The 19,095-nt window shown below is 49.2% G+C and overlaps 1 protein-coding gene across 3 annotated transcripts in view; it reads right to left on the reverse strand.

The window, feature by feature from the left end:
• LOC111852246 (zinc transporter ZIP11-like) overlaps window positions 1–19,095 on the reverse strand; it is an 81,982-nt gene that overhangs the window by 41,230 nt on the left and 21,657 nt on the right. For 2 of the 3 annotated variants that reach the window (XM_072711941.1, XM_072711943.1), the window contains one exon: window positions 3,498–3,636. In XM_072711941.1, the coding sequence (XP_072568042.1) occupies window positions 3,498–3,636 (139 nt within the window). The remainder of the gene's footprint in view (window positions 1–3,497; window positions 3,637–19,095) is intronic. The other variant, XM_072711942.1, reaches the window with a different exon arrangement.

A 19,095-nucleotide genomic window follows, 5' to 3' on the forward strand; every position in this document is an offset into this window, starting at 1 on the left:
ACACGCCTTCTCAACAGCGTGTGGAGGTCAGGGACAGTGCCGCTGGATTGGCAGACCGGGGTGGTGGTCCCCTTATTTAAAAAAGGGGATCGGAGGGTGTGTTCCAACTACAGGGGGATCACACTTCTCAGCCTCCCTGGGAAAGTCTATTCCGGGGTACTGGAGAGGAGGGTGAGATCGATAGTCGAATCTCGGATTCAGGAGGAACAATGCGGTTTTCGTCCTGGTCGTGGAACACTGGACCAGCTTTATACCCTTGCAAGGGTACTGGAGGGGGCCTGGGAGTTTGCCTATCCAGTCTACATGTGTTTTGTGGATTTGGAAAAGGCTTACGACCGGGTTCCCCGAGGTGCTCTGTGGGGGGTGCTTCGAGAGTATGGGGTCCGGGGTCCGCTGTTGTGGGCGATCCGGTCCCTGTACGAATGGAGCAGAAGCTTGGTCCGCATTGCCGGCAATAAGTCGGACGTGTTCCCGGTGCGTATTGGGCTCCGCCAGGGCTGCCCTTTGTCATCGGTCCTGTTTATAATATTTATGGACAGGATTTCTAGGCGCAGCCAAGGTGTCGAGGGTGTCCAGTTTGGTGACCTCAGGATTGCCTCGCTGCTTTTTGCAGACGATGTCGTCCTGTTGGCTTCATCTGCTGGGGATCTCCAGCATGCACTGGGGCGGTTCGCAGCCGAGTGCGAAGCGGCAGGGATGAGGATTAGCACCTCCAAGTCCGAGACCATGGTTCTCAGCCGGAAACGGGTGGTTTGCCCTCTTCGGGTTGGGGAAGACGTACTGCCTCAAGTGGAGGTGTATCTCGGGGTCTTGTTCACGAGTGAGGGTAGGCGAGATCGGGAGCTGGATAGACGGATCGGAGCGGCGTCTGCAGTTCTGCAGGCGCTTAACCGGTCCGTCGTGGCTAAGAAAGAACTGAGCCAAAAAGCCAAGCTCTCGATCTATTGGTCCATCTTCGTCCCTACCCTCACCTATGGTCATGAGCTATGGGTAATGACCGAAAGAACGAGATCGCGAATACAAGCGGCCGAAATGAGGTTTCTCCGCAGGGTGTCTGGGCTCTCCCTTAGGGATAGGGTGAGAAGTTCAGATATCCGGGAGAGCCTCAGAGTAGAACCGCTGCTTCTTCACGTCGAAAGGAGCCAGTTGAGGTGGTTTGGACATCTGGTGCGGATGCCTCCTGGGCGGCTACCCGGAGAGGTTTTCCGTGCATGTCCTACAGGGAGGAGGCCCTGGGGCAGACCCAGGACTCGCTGGAGGGATTATATCTCTCGGCTGGCCTGGGAACGCCTCGGTGTCCCCCCCGAGGAGCTGGTGGGGTTATCTGGGGAGAGGGAGGTCTGGGTGCCTCTACTGAAGCTGCTGCCCCCGCGACCCGAACCCCGGACAAGCGGCAGATGATGGATGGATGGATGGACCATAAATAATTCCAGTTATTTCTACAAGAGAGCACACGGATGGATGGACGCTCAATTTGATTTGTGCTTACGCAACATATCTGGGAGACGGCACCAGGGGGCTTGGTTTCCATGGCGAGGACCCCATACTTTGTCTCTGGTTTTGCAGGGTCCCTGACGATCCGCCAGCCATCCTGACCAGTGACTGATTTCCCTAAACAGTGCTCTGATTACGCTACACACATTCATCCCCACTACGATGCTTAGAACTGTACTATAAGTCACAGCCTAGCTGTAAGGGTTTATCTTAATATATACATCCATCTTCAAGCTGTTTATCCTGGTCAGGGCTGCAGGGAAATCTGGACCCCATCTCAGGCAGCATAGGGGACACCCTGGAAGGGATGCCAGTCCATCACAGGGCAGAAACACAACGCTATAGACTGGACTGACATCCACTTAGCTTGACTGCATGTCTTCTTATGTGGGAGGACACCCAGACAACACAAGTAGATCATGCAGACTCCTCACACGGAAGAGAGATTCGATTCGAACCCCCAACCCCACATCAGGCTGTCCTACCTAGACTCATCAGAGCTCCAATCACCCATGCTGCTGTCTGAACGTATCTAAATCTCACACGCACGCACCAAATAAAATGGATGAACAAAAGGACGAGTGATTGGACAGAGAGGTGGCCGAGCCGTCCAATCATATACCACACATCAGCTGAGCAAATGCATTGGGGGGCCAGCAGTTCCAGTGATGGCTTAGGAAGGCGAATCATGAGACGGGAAACGGGAAAGAATGGTGGAGAAGGAGGGGGGCAGCAAGATCCAGAAAGGGGGCAAGGAAATCAGCAGTGCTGAGAGGCGCACGTGTCTGCCAGAAATGTATCATGGGTAAATAAATCTGGCAAACTGAGCCGGGATAACCCCCCCCCCGAAAATGAGCTACGAAACGGCCTTCCCATTGTGGCCTAGATTAGGGGGGCAGCTGCCGGGGGCTAGCACCTGACGCGGGGAGCCGGCCACGCACCCCGCGCCAGCTTTGGATAAGCCACTCCGCCCACTCTGGGATTTGAACCAATGACCTTCTGCTAACAGCTACAACATCCAAACTTGCTGAGCCGCAGACCAGCCCCATAGCGGGTCCAGTCCTTGCAGGGGTTCGTTCAACCACATTTACTTTCCAACTTACCAGGCTCTGCCAGACTGTCACACGTACTTATTTGTGTGAAACGGACAAATTCATGCACTCACTGTGCACCCTGGGCAAAAAAGATGTGAACAAATGTATCAGTTATTTAATTGTTCAGGGGCTTGGAATAATTAAAGCTGGCATCTGTATTCATTACCTAATGAAGTATTAACCAGATTCATATTTTAATTCTAAATGTTTATGGAACATATTTACACGACAAAATAAGAGCCTCCAAGGCAAGCTTTCAAGAAACGTGGGGATTTTTCAGAGCAGTCAGAATTCAATCAACATCCCTGTCAGGCCTCATTAGCTAATTAAGAGCTCAGGCAGAAGTAAATGGCGTGCCTCCAGAGCAATGTGAAGAAAAGCCTTCCCATATTAATCAAACGGGAGCATTTTCCCACTTGACAGAGTTAACGGCATGTGACAATGCGGCAGATTAGTGGGCGGGGAAATGCTAATTACTGCCGGAGGTGGGAAGATGTGAAGAGCTTAGTCAGATGACATCTAAGCAAAGATCAGCCCCTCAACGCTAAAGAAGGCAGCTTTAGTGATCTTCAGAAGGCAGGAAAAAACACTACAATGTGTGTCACACACACACACACACACACACATTCCTCTGCTCTTCCTAGAGGAAATTTAGGGGCATTAGCACCGAAATGGGGGACACTCAGAGCCCGAGAGGGGGGGCAATAAAGCATGAAATCACTGTGACTGAGGAGCACGTCAGGACAGGAGGAAAAGCAGACAGGAAGAGAGCCATCAAAGTACAGGTTAGTGGATGCATCAATGGTGAACAATGCCAGCATGCTTTTTTTAACACCATCTCAGATGGTCTGAGGAAGGCGTGGCCAATGGGAAAGGGGCGGGGCTTGTGGGTATATGACAGAGGCTTGCCTGAGCGCAGTCCTGCTCTACCTATCCTAATGGAGAGCTCTGGGGCGTCTGTCTGCCCCAAAGGGTCTTCCTGCTTCTCCTTTGGGGGCTTAGATTCCAGAGGGTGGGCCAGGGCCAGGTGGGGGTCGTCTGCAATTCCCTACGGGAAGAAAAACAACAAAAAAAAAAAAGGATCATCACAGAGGTCTGGTTGTGGGCAGCAACAGGAACCAGGCTGGTAACCAGAACCAAAAGTGGGCTTTAATACCCTTCTGCAAAAACTCCATAAAATATCCATCGGGATTTTTACGTGCCGTAGTTGTCTGGTCTGTGTGTGTGGTTTTGGTTTGGTCTTTGTGTTACAGGTCACTCCGTTGGTGCGGGTTGGTGAAGTCTGGGGCGGAGTCAGAACGACCTGCACGGCGGAGTCAGCATCTAGCAGAATGGCACCTGGAGTCCGGGCTCGATCCTCGTTTTGACTCTCCTGTTTGATTCCTGCTGATGTATTCTCGTCTGTATGATTTATAGATGCCTTTGTGCTTGACGTTGGTGCACATTTACACCGTGATGGCTTAAGTGCGAGGACTTTTATCCTAAATGACGAATTGCTCGCTCTGGTAACCAGGATACCGTCACCTGACTCCTAAGGTGGTGGGGCTCAGTGTAGAATGTGCACATGTACATTTACCACACAGAAATACTGAATGTCTGGTCACACCAGTTTAGGAGCAGGCAACCTATGTACTTTTGGGCAGGACACAGTAGTTCTCCTTTGGGGGTTATTTAGACTCTTTTCTTTATTTCTTTTCTTTGACGCGCCTATAGCCTCCCGCCGGTCAGGTACTGTTTTTGCTCTTGTCACTTGTCACTTGTCACTTTACTTGCCCACACATGTTAATAAAAGCATATCTTTCTACTTTTATCTTACGTTTTGGTGTCTGTGGCGTTTTCGGTCCTAACCCAAAATAATAACAATGTTAATCCTAGACCTAGATCTAGACCTAGACCTAGACCTAGACCTGGGACTGTAACAAGGATCAATGGGGAAGCCCCTGAACGCCATCCACCTCCCAGCGGTTAATCCCGGTGTGGACTGCAGTGAACCCTGAGCTGTGCCGGACAGCACAGGAGAGGGGACGCCCCGCAGGGGACACCACGCAGGGGACACCACGCAGGGGACGCCAGGCCGTCGCAAAGCACACACTCACACACAGTCCCTAAAAGTCTCCAAGTAAGGCTTTTCAATCCCACTGTCCAATAAATGATCTTTTCAAGTGTTTTTAATTTGGCAGGATTTGCAGTAAACAGGTCGATATTCTAAAAAAATGAAATGACCTTTAATTGTTAAATATCAAGCACAAATAAGTCTGGGGTAGAAAGGACAGCTGACTGCAGCGTTAATCGATGTACTTGAGCACACCCACCACGTCTACCTACAAAGCTCGCTCTCGTCTACGCACGGACACTCTAATGTGTAATCTGTGACAAGTGATTAAAATACACAGGAGATCAGCAGGGACGAGCAAAGCACTAATGATGCTAACTCTGGTTAGCGATGCCGTCTCGCAAATAATTTAATTTGACATGCTTTTCTATTTCCACTCTTCATACTTAAAATGTCATTTTCAGTCCGGCAGCTTTTCAGGGTCGTTTTACTCTAATCTGGTTTTAATTCTCTTTTAATCTCTTACTACAACCTATATTTAGTGTATTTTTTAAATTTAGAGATTTAATTAGAATGTTATCATTGCATTGCACAGACTAATTCAGCTGTACAAATTACCATGGTTACACACTTTTCTTAACCTCCGACAAACGATTTTATTTTCATGACGGTCACATTGTAATTACAAGCGTACGTTCTCCACCCCTAACCCTAATAATATCTCCTTCGCTGGTGGCCGTGACTAACACGATGACATCTTACAGGACAGCTGAGTGCTGTCGCTGGATCTCTCAGACACGGTCTGGGTGAAATGCGGCTGATCTCGATAGAGGAAAATCCCAGGTGATTTCAGTAAATACAGCGGCCATCTCTGCCTGCTCAGTTTTAATTACATCGTTTGCCATTTCTATTAGTATGAGAACGGCTACACTGTAATGTGTTAGATGAATATTCCATCATGCTCTCCTTTTTAAGACGTACATACAGAGGTTAGAGAGAAGCTCTCCAAAGGGCTAAAGGCCGAACTGAAGGACCCGGCGTAAATGTGGCTACTCTGCCGAAGATGGGATTGAAGGTGGCGACTTTCCCATGACCGGTACGGAGGCTGAGCCACCCCCCCCCCCCCCCCCGACCCGCAATCTCCCCCCTCCCCACCATCTCACACCAATCCACTTCTGTGCGACAGTCCGATCTCTCCCCTTCTCTCACCTTTGACCTTTTCATTCCCTCTTACTCCCAGAGGACCAGAAATCGTAGCTGAATGACGACGGCAAAACCATGAAAATAGGCAACCAGGCTGAACACCTTTGCAACGGCAGCATGTCGCTGGAAAAAAATTATCGTTATTAAGTAATTATTGCCAGGGGGGAGTTTGTTTGTTGTCCGATCCCCGATGATGCGTAGCAGACAAGAGAGGCCTGATTGCCGCAGGAACCCAGGCCTTCCTGCACCCCAGCCGCACTTCCCCTTTGCCCTAACACAGCAGTTTGCAGGCCTCCCCTGTAACAGGCCTGCTAACTCGACTGCCACCCAGCACGATCTCCGCTGTCCTCCTAGGTTATGATTAGACACACACACTGCCACATAATTGGCATCTGAGGAGCTGACCTCCTCCCTATCCTGTCCTAAGCAGCCCCCACCCATCACCGCCAGAGGAGGATAATGAGATGGAGAAAGTCACGTAGGCCAGCGGTCGGCTGAGGTCCACCTTCTTACCATAAACTCATTACGAGATGAGACTCCATGGAAGTTCTCACTGTTACTGAACACCCCCCCACCCCCCGGCTGTCCCAGGTACCAGGGGACAGCAGCTGTAGCCACCCAACAGTATGACAGACGCAGAAGAGGTGTGAGGGCAGAGGGATGCCTGGGTACCTGTATCTGCTTGGATGGATGGATGGATGGATGGATGGATGCTTTTATTAATGCTGAAGGAAACTGCAGGTTTACCGCGGCACAACATACAAATTTTGACAAAAAAAAACTCTTAGGGCTCCAGACAACAATAATAACAGCAACAACAACATTAGGAGACATTAGCTCCGAAACACAGAATATTTCGGAGCCAAATGCTTTTTAGGGGCCATTATCTCCATCACATGCCAAATGTGAAATAAATAAGAAATATTTACATGGCACATTTTGCCTCACGCGGCCATTTATCCCCCCCCCCCCCCCCATCTGAGCTGCCCACTGCATTGTCTTACCCATAACAGGAAGTGCGTAGTTGCCATTGTTGACACACCACTGCACGCAGTGCCCAATGAAATGCGTCCCCTGCATTTACCCCATGTGACATTGTGACATGGCAGCGGCACTAACCATTAGGTCACCACTGCCCACTACAAGAAAACATTCAAGGGTTCGGTACCCATCCTTACCAAGTCCTCCAGTGATTCTATACCAAGAAAACTGCACACTTATGGTTTTATTCTCTTTTGTGCTAAAAATCCACACTAGCACTGGAAGAACCAGTATTAATTTGACTAAGTGAAGCAAGTTTTTTTAAGACTGAACAGAACGGCTCCTTCCTCAGCACCACTTTGCATAAGTCACTGTAAGTCTGATCTATAAACTGACTCTTCAGTAATGTTTTCAGCATTCGCCATTCCCTCTGCACAGCTGTGGCATCACAGCCATTGTTTGATAAAAGCTCTCTGTCTCTCATGCTCGCCATAGTTAGCGATGTCCTCTGGTCATGCATCATGACAAAACACCGAAAATTACTCGATGACGTCTGATCCCTTTGAATGTCCCGGCTGTGTAACATTTGACATCACGTATCCAGTCCTGTTCTCCAATTCTTTAACAGTAATGTCAGCCGTTTTCTCCGTTGCAGCCTTCAGATCAGTTCTGAATGTGGCCAGACTTTGGGGGCCTTTCAGCGAGACAGTTCGGGAGGTGAAGACCATTCTGCCTGCTTGCAGACCTCCCTCTGACGGCCAGCAACAGGAACCAGGCTCTGACGGCCCCTCATGTCGCACTGGACTTTCCGCCTGACAATCTATATGCTGTAAGGATTCCTGCAGCTTCCCTTCTTTCACAGCATTTCCCTTCAGCCCTTTAACTGTTTGATTGGAGAAAAAATACTGACAGGTTTGATACAGTGCAACCGAACTCTGCCACAATAGCCTTCAGCTCTCACTTGCCTTTGGGACCGAAATGAAAAGCTTTCCATGGTAGTTGCAGAAGGTCTGATAAGCATTGCCAGGTCTAGCCGATGCGGTAGACAGAGGAAAGACGGCATGTTCGCCAATCTCGCTTCTGAAAAGCGCCCCTCCAAAAGCAGTCATTTTGTGTACCACCGATTTGGTTGGCTGGGTCAGCATTGTGAAGCAGCGATTTAATAGTGTTCAGAATCCCTTCTGCATGACCATAATCAACCTCAGCCAACCCTATTAGATGAGTCACAGCTGATCCATCAGAGACATACCTACAGTATGTGATGACATCGTCTTTCCCTGAGATGTCTGTTCCAGTCAGATATGACAGAGATACAATTGCCTTTAAATGCCTTTAAAGCTTCTTCCCTTACATTATAATTCATCTGCGATGCACATGCTATATCATTATCATTTATCTTTAACACATCCATGCCATTCATCTTCATCAGGGGAATTTGTGATTTAAACTTTGTGAATGGAATTTCAACCAGTGCAATCATATATGCTGCATTGAATTTTATTTTTAATTCTTTCATCTCGTTTTCTGCCACTTTCTCACTAGCACGCGGCTCTGCCTTTGCTACTGGCCTGCCGTGCGGAGCAGACCTAGCCATCACCCAGTCTCTAATTCCTATGCTCTTTACCTCCACCATGCTTCTTCACATGTTCCTTTTTAAAATGGCTCGTACCTGCATTCCATTTCACCTGCAATTTCTTGTCCTGCTTCTGCACAAAAGCTGCACTACATTCCTTCCTTGTCATATCTTAACCAAGCGGACTCCTGCAGCCAAGCTAATTTGATCCGTCTTCCAGGCGTCGGAGCAGAGGGCACAGAGGACTCTGTTAATGGCCCTGTGCCATCATCCCTTTTTAATAACAGCATATCGGCGTTACCTCAGATGACCCACTGACAATCATTTTCTGTTCATTCTTATGTAGACGAGGCAGCTTTGCATGAACAGGCCCTGAGAGAAAGTCTGAAATCTTTCATTTGGCTTTTCCGTGTCTTAAAATTTAGGTCGGAAAAAAGTAAAAGCAATGAAAGTTAAAACGAAACTAGAAACCACGACATGGATCAAACTGTTTATTGTATAATATAACTAATATAAAACGCAGTAGTCCCTGTATAGTTAATGTGGCCCATTTAATTTTTCTTCTACTTCAGTTTGCATCTCTGCAGAGGATGTTCGAGATCAAGCTACCAAGCTACTGAGTTATTTAAAAAAAATCTGACCCCCCCCACCTTCCAGGCAGAATGTCATTATCACACACTATAGTCTGTTATGCTAACAACGTCACCGTTAGGACAGATGGCCGCTCTGACCACAGTGTTGGCTTTCTCACTCCGTGACTTTCCCGTGCAGACAGAGTGCTATTTAATGACACCAGCGTAGGCCGGCTCAGTCACCAGCAGCCTCCCTCGACTTCATTAAAGCCCAACCAGCACCCCCTCGCTATGGACAGTGACCGCGCTGTCCTGAAGTGGCCACCAGGGGTCGCTCAGCCACGCAGTAGATAGTGGCTCCATTGTGAAGCACCAAGGCCGTTGGTGTTTAATCGTTTAGCATCTCTAAACTAAACAAGGAACATCAACGGGACGTCAAAGACCTCAACAGGGAGAAGAAACAGCCCCCCCTAAACGTCAATAAATCACAGGCCTACTCCTCCTCAGATAACACCCAGCTGTCAGCTCCAGTGTGGACGTCCTTCAACCTGAAGGACTGAAAGTAGACAAAGGATTGTTTGACAAGACTTAAAACACCCCATCTTTCATCCTCTACTTCGAAAGCCTCTCCTAACTCCTCGTCAGGTCCTCCAACCTTTTCCTATCCTTCTGTCTCTACACTATGTTACGTCCCAGAAGTATTGCGGTTCATTTCAGAGAGAAACAGGAGGGCCAAGAGATCAGAGGAAGTCCTTCTTAGACCACTTCCCACGGATTAAGGTGGCTGGCTGACTCCAGAACTGTGAAATAACGTTACGCCACTTACAGCGAGAAAGACCCACTCCTTTTTCTGCGATTCATGCCCTAACCTGAACCCTCAGCACCAGCAGAAACACGTCAACCACGGCAACGCCACAAACAGAGTCGTCATTGGTTATCTGCTCAACAGCGCCCCCCAAATGTGGCCTGTTGTATAGGCATCACATTGTTTTATTTCAACGTCCACCAACCTCCCCAACGTTACCAAGCATCTGATGTAGAACACCAACCGAAAGCTTACTCTAATGGGCTTATCAAACTTCTGATTCTTCTTAATGTTTTATTTTCCTTGTTTCGTGTTTTTAGATTTAGATTACAAAACGCAGGACCTGCCTCCATGAATTAATATGAGCAGGTGACCAAACAGGGTGGCACTTCCCCAGTGCCGATGGGATACGCCGGGTTCAGGAACATCAGAATGTTCCAGTATAAATACAAAATGGCAAGTAGCCACCATCGCCCCCTAGTGGTGGGCAGTGTTAGTGAATGATGGATCCTCATTACTAAATAACAGACTCCATGTCTGCAGTCTACAGGGACTGCAACCAAACAGCTGAGTTATGGAATAAGGAATAAGGGTGGTACTACTGGGAAAAGAAGAGCATCGATTCAGACGAGGGCAGTGAAGAAATGAAACAAAAAAAGTATGAGCGTGGTGTCTGGGTCCAATTACTGAATGCACTCCTGTCACATACAGAATTACATTCCGGCCAGAGACGGTTCTGGGCCCGGCCCAACCCGGCCTGGCATGCTCACTGTCAACACATATGGCTGTAGCTATCTGCCCAGAAGTTTGGTGCGAGAAAAACGTGCTGCTTGTGCACCAGCGGTCTGTTAGTTTTTGCCCTCGCTCATCTCCTTCGTTTCATGCCTCTTAAATCTTAGATTTCTTCCAATCTTTCACCGGCAGGCTGGGAGGGGGACCAGGGCAATTTCAAAATACTGAGGTACCATATCTGATCAGTTGATCTTTCATAAGCAAAGAACATTCTGGAAGGTGAAATGCTCTTATCTGACGTGCCTCATCTTGAGAGCATCGGGAGTTGTCAGAGATGCCAGGAGATACTCATTGCCAGGGGAAGCTGGGCAAGGACATGGCAGTCCATGCTCTCAGCACGGTCTGGGGGGGGGGGGCGGGGGGGTGGGTCACCTGTGCTTCCGATAAAATCCATTTGGAGGAAGTGAAAAGTCTTTCTTACTCTACTTGCGGGGGCCCAAGCCAGATGAACTACTCACAAGTAACTGGGAGATTAAAATAAGAAGAGGATTCAAGCCTAGAGGATGGCACAGCTGTACACAGGTGATGTCATGAAACTGCTACAGCTCCTCACGCCACCTGCAGGGCTCCAACCGAAGGGCAGTTATGTTCCCAGGCTGGGAGTCAACTGGCCTATAGACCATCTGCTATTCTGAAGCTAAACCCAGAAACAGCAAGCTGCTGAAGATGCTACCTTTACTCTCCCTGGTAACCCTACTGCCAAGCAGCGTGGTATCAGGAGGGAGACCCAAACCAGGCAAGAGTCCCAAGAGGCAGCTGCAGAGCTAGATGGACGTGCGCCAGGTCCGTCCACGTGGTTGGACTCGGAACAGGAAGTCGGGTAACGCCTCCAGTCACCAGTACAAGCTCGGCTTGGCAGGGATGTTTGGACTCAGACAACAATGTGCTCCAATGAGGAAGCTGGCCTTGCATCCATAGGCTTTTAGGCTCCAAGACTGCTTCCCTATAACCAATAGCCCACTTCAAAAATAGCCTTATAATAAAACGATTCAAGCTAGGAGACTGTGTAAGAATGTCCATTAACGGTGTTGCCTGTTTTTGGAGTGACAAAGGACTCATACTGAGACGCAAGAAGATCTGACAAGAACTGACTTTCCTGCTCCTTGACCGATTCGGCTGCCTCAGAATCGATAGCATTTGTCATCATGTCCTACACACGCCCCGTATCCCACAATGCAAAGCTTACGATTCAGCAGGGGGCTCGGGGATATCGATTGAGGTTAAGAGGTTAATCCGCTGGGCGTGAAGTGTCTGCGGCAGGTTTGTTTCCTCACACGTCGCTGGTAAGCAAACAGAGACACAAACTCATTTATTCGGTCAATTCAATGGGGCATCTGCAAATCCTGTACAGACCTCACCAAGCTGCCCCGAGAGCCGCATGCCGTACCTGGGCGTTCTCTGGGAGCGAGCCGCACTTCTGCCCCGAGAGCCGCATGCCGTACCTGGGCGTTCACTGGGAGCGAGCCGCACTTCTGCCCCGAGAGCCGCATGCCGTACCTAGGCGTTCAGCGGGAGCGAGCCGCACTTCTGCCCCGAGAGCCGCATGCCGTACCTGGGCGTTCACTGGGAGCGAGCCGCACTTCTGCCCCGAGAGCCGCATGCCGTACCTGGGCGTTCACTGGGAGCGAGCCGCACTTCTGCCCCGAGAGCCGCATGCTGTACCTTTAACATTTGAGTTAAATAATAATGCCAATATTATTTTTAAAATTAGAGCATGTGACCTGGGGGGGGGGGGTTCTTACTGAGAGATTCCATAAATTATACCTCCCACTGTGGTGTCTAATGAGCGAAACTTGGTTAATTAACACACATTTGACGTGAGGAGGAGCACATACATCATGTCATTCTATCTTATAATACATATTCTATATAAGTAATTTAACATACACATATTAATGTATATATTCTGCAAAACTGGAATAGCTTCAGCGTACGATTGATTACAGGATATGAATGCAGGAAGTATTACTCTTTGACAGAGCCTTGACTACGATGGACCCCACTGCCACTGTGAGCAGGTAATGCTAATCTACACAGCAGACACAGGCCCCTCCAGTCGCCGTGACAACAGCCCAGAAGCATCTCAGCGGTACCACCACAGGGAGGGGCGGAGCATCCAGCAGCGGCACAGATGGACGACTCCTTCGGGCCGAAACCCTGTGCCCTTTCTGGGAGCGTAAACTCGGGGAACATCGGTAAAGTGTTTTGTTCTCCTGCACAGGCAACAGCCGAGACGTAAAATGAAATCCGATGGTGCGGCTCAGCCGGGACACAAGACGGGCGCCGTGATCCGCTGACTCACTCCCCGGGGCGATGATTACGGAAATCTTCTGCGCTCTCGAGCCGACGGCGGCTCCCGCCTGCGTCGTCACTTCTCATGCAAATGGGAGCCTAAAAGCAGCTCGTTAATAAATTATGACCCATTGCAGGGAGCTGTGCCACAGGCCTGGCAAACACGTCGATGCAGCCACCCTGCCATGACTAGGGGTATAAAAATCTGATTCTAATAGATATATCGATGGCTACAGGGGCAGTTCACCCCCAAGTCTGAAAAAGATACGTTTTAGATGGGCTTTAGTGCTTTCTGTACATCTAGGTCGTACTGCTGAGAGTTGCCTAGATATCAGTCGTAGAAATGTCGGCCTTCTCTCATTCTTTCTGTGGTGATTCAAGCGCCAGAAAAATACATTGCGAAAATTCAACAGCAACGTCTCTTACTGGATATCATGACCCGGTTACTGAAGATCCACAGACTTTTTAGTGCGTAATGTAGGAATTTTGTTCTACTGAACTCTACTGAACACACAGCGATTGTATCACTGCACAGAAGACAGGGTTGGGGTGCTTGGTGGACAGACAGCACTAAAGTCCCTCTAAAATATATATTTTTCAGTTTTGGGGTGAACAGCCCCTTTAAGGCCATGGTATGATTTAAATGACTCAATTACCAAATATTGATTTATATCACTAAATATGATACATTAAATGAGGATACACTGAAATCCCCTTACACAAAGCAAGACAGCGACTCACCATAGTGGAGACTCATGTCGATACATTACAGTACATTTTATCTAGTTTAGTACACTTATCAAATTGTATCATGGCAAAGTTTACGATTTAAACCCCTAGCCATGACCCCCTAGAGGCCTAGACTAACTGTGTTGTTATTGATTGGTTGATCGATCAATCAGATCAACTAAACAAACCAATCAATGTCCATACACACGCAGACTACGGAAATCTGTTCGAACTTAATTGATATATTAGTACTCAAGTCCAAATATTTGTATTTGACAGATTTTCAGTTGGATAGAAAACTACTCAAACTACAATGCGATATGGGTTTCGCCAGAAACACTACTTGCATGGAGAACCAGCTATCCAAGTGAAGAATACTGATGTCTGATTCATGAACGAATGGTTATTTTGAACCGGTTCTTAGTGAATCAGTCAAACTGGTTTTCTAACTTTTTCTACATCCACATATTGCACAGATCAAAGTCTGAGATTCTAAAAATCCCCCAAAAAATTAACAAATTATCACATAAACACACAGCAACCTTTTTAAATTCACTTACATTGGATTTTCATAGACTGTCCTCAGCCCAGTTTCCTTCAGTGCCCCTTTGCATTTCCGGCTCTCTCAGATACACATAGATGGCCAAAATTACGTCTCATAAACCACTTTGTTATTTAATTCATTTTCTTTGCCATATATTACTAAGTTCTGGAGTTGCATTCTCCTAACCCTACGTTTCCCATTGGATCCGTGTATGTTAGTGTGCGATTTGAGCGAACGGGAGGCTATTCAGGAACGCTTTAGTCACATTGTACCAGGACAGACTGTACTTTCATTTCACTTTATATAAAATAAACAGGGTGAACAGGGTACAAACCCGAAGAATAAGGGTGAATAAGACAGCAAAAGGCACTCAGACAGAATTCAGATCATGGAGGAGATGCCAAACTGGAAATGTAACCTTTCGTTAAATAGAGAGGTGCTGTTGCTGTGGCAACTGCTTAGGTCCCAATCTTCCTGTTCTCCCTCCTGGGGTGTGACGTTCAGGCATGAGTCTATGTGGAAGTGGGTGGGAGGGGTGGCGGGGCCCCCCACAGGTGACTCCCATTAGGTACACAGACAGCTTCCTGCTATGAAGTAGCACACAGTCTGACACCCTGACCCCCCCGGAGGAAAACCATCCCTATAACTGCTCTGCATCCGTCTTAAATAGACAAAAGACACCGTCTAACTCGTCATCCGAGATGCACTTAAAACCCAACCAGTGTCTCTGAGCATGATGGATCTCCTTACCAGAGAACGAATGACCAGCAAGCAGGAGATGTGGGCAGACAAGGGAAAGGAAACTAAACGAAAACATAAACAGCTCCAGTCTTTCACGCTGTTTCGTCAGATAAAACAGCTACTTTCTCATTCCGAAACTGTCTTCTGGTCAATTTCTCTGGCATTATGAAAGGAAACACCCCGACAGGCTGACTCTCGGCCCCAAAGCGCGGAGGCCACATGCCACCCTGAGCAGAGAGCATGCTGGGAATATGGCCTCGGGAGAGCATGCTGGGAATATGGCCTCGGGAGAGCATGCTGGGCCTCGGGAGGGAGGCTGAAACATCTCCTGCCAACAGGCACGCGGCGGCGGTGGGGGGGGAGAGTAACCGCAGACTGGCCTGACGGGTGTCGAGAACGACACCAATGGATTGGGGAGTCATCCCACCCCCCCCCACGGCCTTCAAGAGCGGCGGATTAATCATGGCTTCAAACTGCAGGGTGACCATCTACCTTCAGAAATCAATGAAACTGGCCTTTGGTGAGCTGCTCTTAATTAATGAGCACCAACAGAAAGTAACCATCTCCATTAAACATTCATGACATACTCAATGTGGGGGGGGAGGGGGACAGCAGCAGGCATGCGGATGCAGAGTAATCATGTGACCCCTCAGTGAGGCCCTCAGCCCAAAGCGCTGCAGGGATCCTGCTCTCTGATCCTCACTTGTATGTCACTCTGGATAAAAAAGTGTCTACTATATAAATGAAAAAAAAATAAAATAAAGTAGAGAAAAATAAAGAAAAACATGGAAACACAGAAGCGGACCAGCTTGCATCATCCGGTCTGTCCATCCATCCACCTAAATGAGTGTTGTTACCAGTTTAACGAAGCTTCTGATGGGTTAAGCAGAGCTACAGACCCCGGCAGGACCGGAGGAGGAGGGAGACCGGGGTCGTGGCTGCCCCCATTAACCAGGCAGGCCCACGACAGCAGGGCGGGGGTAAGTCAAGCTGCTCGCTCTGCTTTCCAGGGCGTAGGCTGAGAACATCTCCACTCCCTCGTCCTGCTTTCTCTGTTCCAGAGCATCAGATGGGGACAAAGAAACTTCATTCCATATGTTACACTAATAAACACAAAATGCAACCCATCAGAGATAGCAAACCAGCTTACTAACTAGCTAAACCAGTAACCAGAAACCGCGCCACACGACTGGATCCCGGTAGAATCAGCAGCGGTAACTAGGCTGGGAGGTGTGCACAGAATTTACACGAGGAGACACAGTGAGATGCCAGGGCAATAAGCCCAAAACACAGAATTGCAAATCTCTGATTCTGTTTTGTCTGATTCTGCTGGGCTGCCCGACTCTGAAAGGATCCAAGCATCTTGGCAGGAAGACAGTATCTGCCATCCACAGAGACACGGATACACAGAACACGTCCGGATTTGGGCAAACGATCTTTCTGACCTGAGATTCCAGTTCTCACTCTGGGTGTGAAGCTGGATCAAGGCGACTCCCAGTATAACAGGTAGCTGCCCCTTTCAGCCATGCTATGGGAGCTTAGAGCGGTGACATCACACTGCGCCATAGCAACGAGGGCATGTCAGCCTATCAGAAGCCCTCGGTGTCTCGTACTCCCTCCCGAACATTCACCCAGACGCACTTTCCGGAAACTGCATCGGCACGTACGATAACGCAACTCAAGAGCCGCCACAAACGCAGCGACTGTCAAGCGGACGTGGAGACCCCCCCCCCCCCCCCCCCGGTGAGGGCGCCGACCCCAGCACTCACCATCTGCAGCGCTTTTGTGTTCAGGAGCGCATGACATACAGCTGCCTGGGTAATTATTACAAACATAACAAGGAAGGGGGCACTCTTCACTAAATACACAAAGGATAATCTACCCCTGCATCCACATTAGACACCCACCCATCCACCCATCCATTCATCCCCCACCACAAAAGTGACCACTTACACATCCTCTCTGTAGATATATTTTGCTAGGGTTAGGAGGCAGGGACCACAGTGACTGGAACACAGCCACAGGTGCACATGCCTATGCAGTGAGACAAACACACCCACACACACACACACACACACACACACACATTTCAAACCTTTCCAACAAAAGGGACAAAGAGGAGTTTAGTGTCTCGTGGGGGTGGGACTAAACAGCAGATTATACACACAGTCACGCACTGATCCACACAACCTCCTCAGACATGCATGCAAAGCCAGACCGGGCTCGAACCCGCGACCCTGGGGTACGAGACTGTCTTGCCAGCAGAGCCTGGCCGAGAGCTTATCACCCCACACAGGACACCAGTTCACCATAGGGAACAGACTGGAACCCGCAACCCTGGAGGTACTAAGCCACCGTGCCCCCACAATATGTGTCAATCATCAGAATTGTACATGGTAAATATTCTAGTCAACAAAAGAGCGTATTAATCGCTTGTCACCCGTTCCAGAATATGCCTGGTGAGACATGCTGGCGGGAATCCAAACCAACAGCTGCTAGTTTTCCCCAAACCCAAACAAATTAAAAACACAGAAAATGCATGTGATTGCTCACAGGAAACTCGATCAGCTTAATCAGGCCAATCAGCCGCAATTCAGCCTGGCCGCCGGCCAATCAGAGTGGGCAGGCAAAGGCTGGGCCATCCTCGGAGAGGCTGTGGCCTCCATCAGCTTAATCAGGCCAATCAGCCGCGATTCAGCCCGACCGGCGGCCAATCACAGCAGGCAGGCAAAGGCTGGGCCATACTCTGAGAGGCTGAGGCATCGATCAGGATCCCTGATGTCAACAGCCAGGATTTCCAAGACAATGTTCCTTGGAAACATGACTATTGATCCATTGAAAAATAAACTGGGGTTTTTCCAGTTACCATGAACCTGGTTTCTTTGTTGCTATGGTGACGGGAAGGGCATTCTGTGCATCTGCAGCACCTTCGGCATTCCTGTGGTCAGCTTAATCCATCTTAGCTAGTTATTTACCATCTGATCAGGCTGCACTTCCCTGTTCTGCCTCTAGAAGGAGCTCTCAAGCCTCAGTCACATATCACCCTATATTCAGCTTGACCCAGCCGTGGCTCTTTACTCCACTTAGCAGTGGGCACTACATGCAAAGGATGATCAGCGGCCGTAGAATATCCACGATGAGTGTCATCCCAGTTTACCGTGGGACCGAGGGCCGCAGCGGTCTCCCAGGCTACGGCCGGGCCAGCCGGTGCCAGACTAACATGGGAACGTCCTGCAAGCTTGTCCCGAATGAGACCAACTGCGTTCTGTAAACTGCTCCGCTGCACACATGCCACTTGAAGACAGGGGTGGTGAGAAATGCGACGGGGCCCGTTCTCACGGCAGTGCGCCGAGGGGTATGGTTCTGATTACACAGAGACTCTTCCCAGAAGCTGAAAGGACAAAGAGATATCACTATGAAGAGACTCACGTACTCACAGCGATGCTTACGGAAAACGTGGACTGGCTGGCTGGAACACTGCTTTAAAGGACAGGAACACTAAGAACTCCTTCCCCGGGCTGCCGGCAGCCATGTCGCCCATCACACGCTCCATCTGTTTACACTCTTAAAGCGTTTTGCTGTTAAGGTACCAAAGCGAGTTTCTGTCTGGAGTGGGACCCATTAGCAGGTTCATCTGAATGCTGAGAGTTATGCACGCAGTGGTATAAACAATGTTTCTGGGGCCCAAGGACCGGAAAAGTCTCTCTAAACCAGCGCTACTATCTTACCACTAAGGCAATTAATCTGCAGCCTGACGGGTTCTGGAAACTTCCTGCAACAGACCTGAGAAACGAAAGTGAAATGCAGCCCAAGAGCACAGCGCGACTCGCTCTTCTTATCGTTCTAAAACCACTTTTCGTCACGCTCTCTTGGATCCGCGGTCCCTTGGGGCCCCTCTATAAGCACTGCCCTAAAATCCCCCAAGCCACCCCAACCTTTGACTTTCCCTGACCCCTCACCTCCAGTCAAGGGCGGGTTTGTTTTTTCTGGGGCCCATCTCGGGGCTCCTTGCTACCCCTAGTGCAGTGACTGTTTGTGGCCATCAGGGGGCCCCCAAACTGAAGGCCCCCCGCACCATTTGAGTGGTGGTAAACACCCTCACTGCTCCAGTGCACCATCAGCACTGCAGACAGCAGCGCACAGCCTAATCGCACCCCGTCCACTTCCTTCAATGTTAACCTGTTTTCTTAATCACCCAAAATTTATCAAAATATTCAAAGCG

The sequence above is a fragment of the Paramormyrops kingsleyae genome, chromosome 5, assembly GCF_048594095.1.
Source record: "Paramormyrops kingsleyae isolate MSU_618 chromosome 5, PKINGS_0.4, whole genome shotgun sequence".
Classification (NCBI taxonomy): domain Eukaryota; kingdom Metazoa; phylum Chordata; class Actinopteri; order Osteoglossiformes; family Mormyridae; genus Paramormyrops; species Paramormyrops kingsleyae.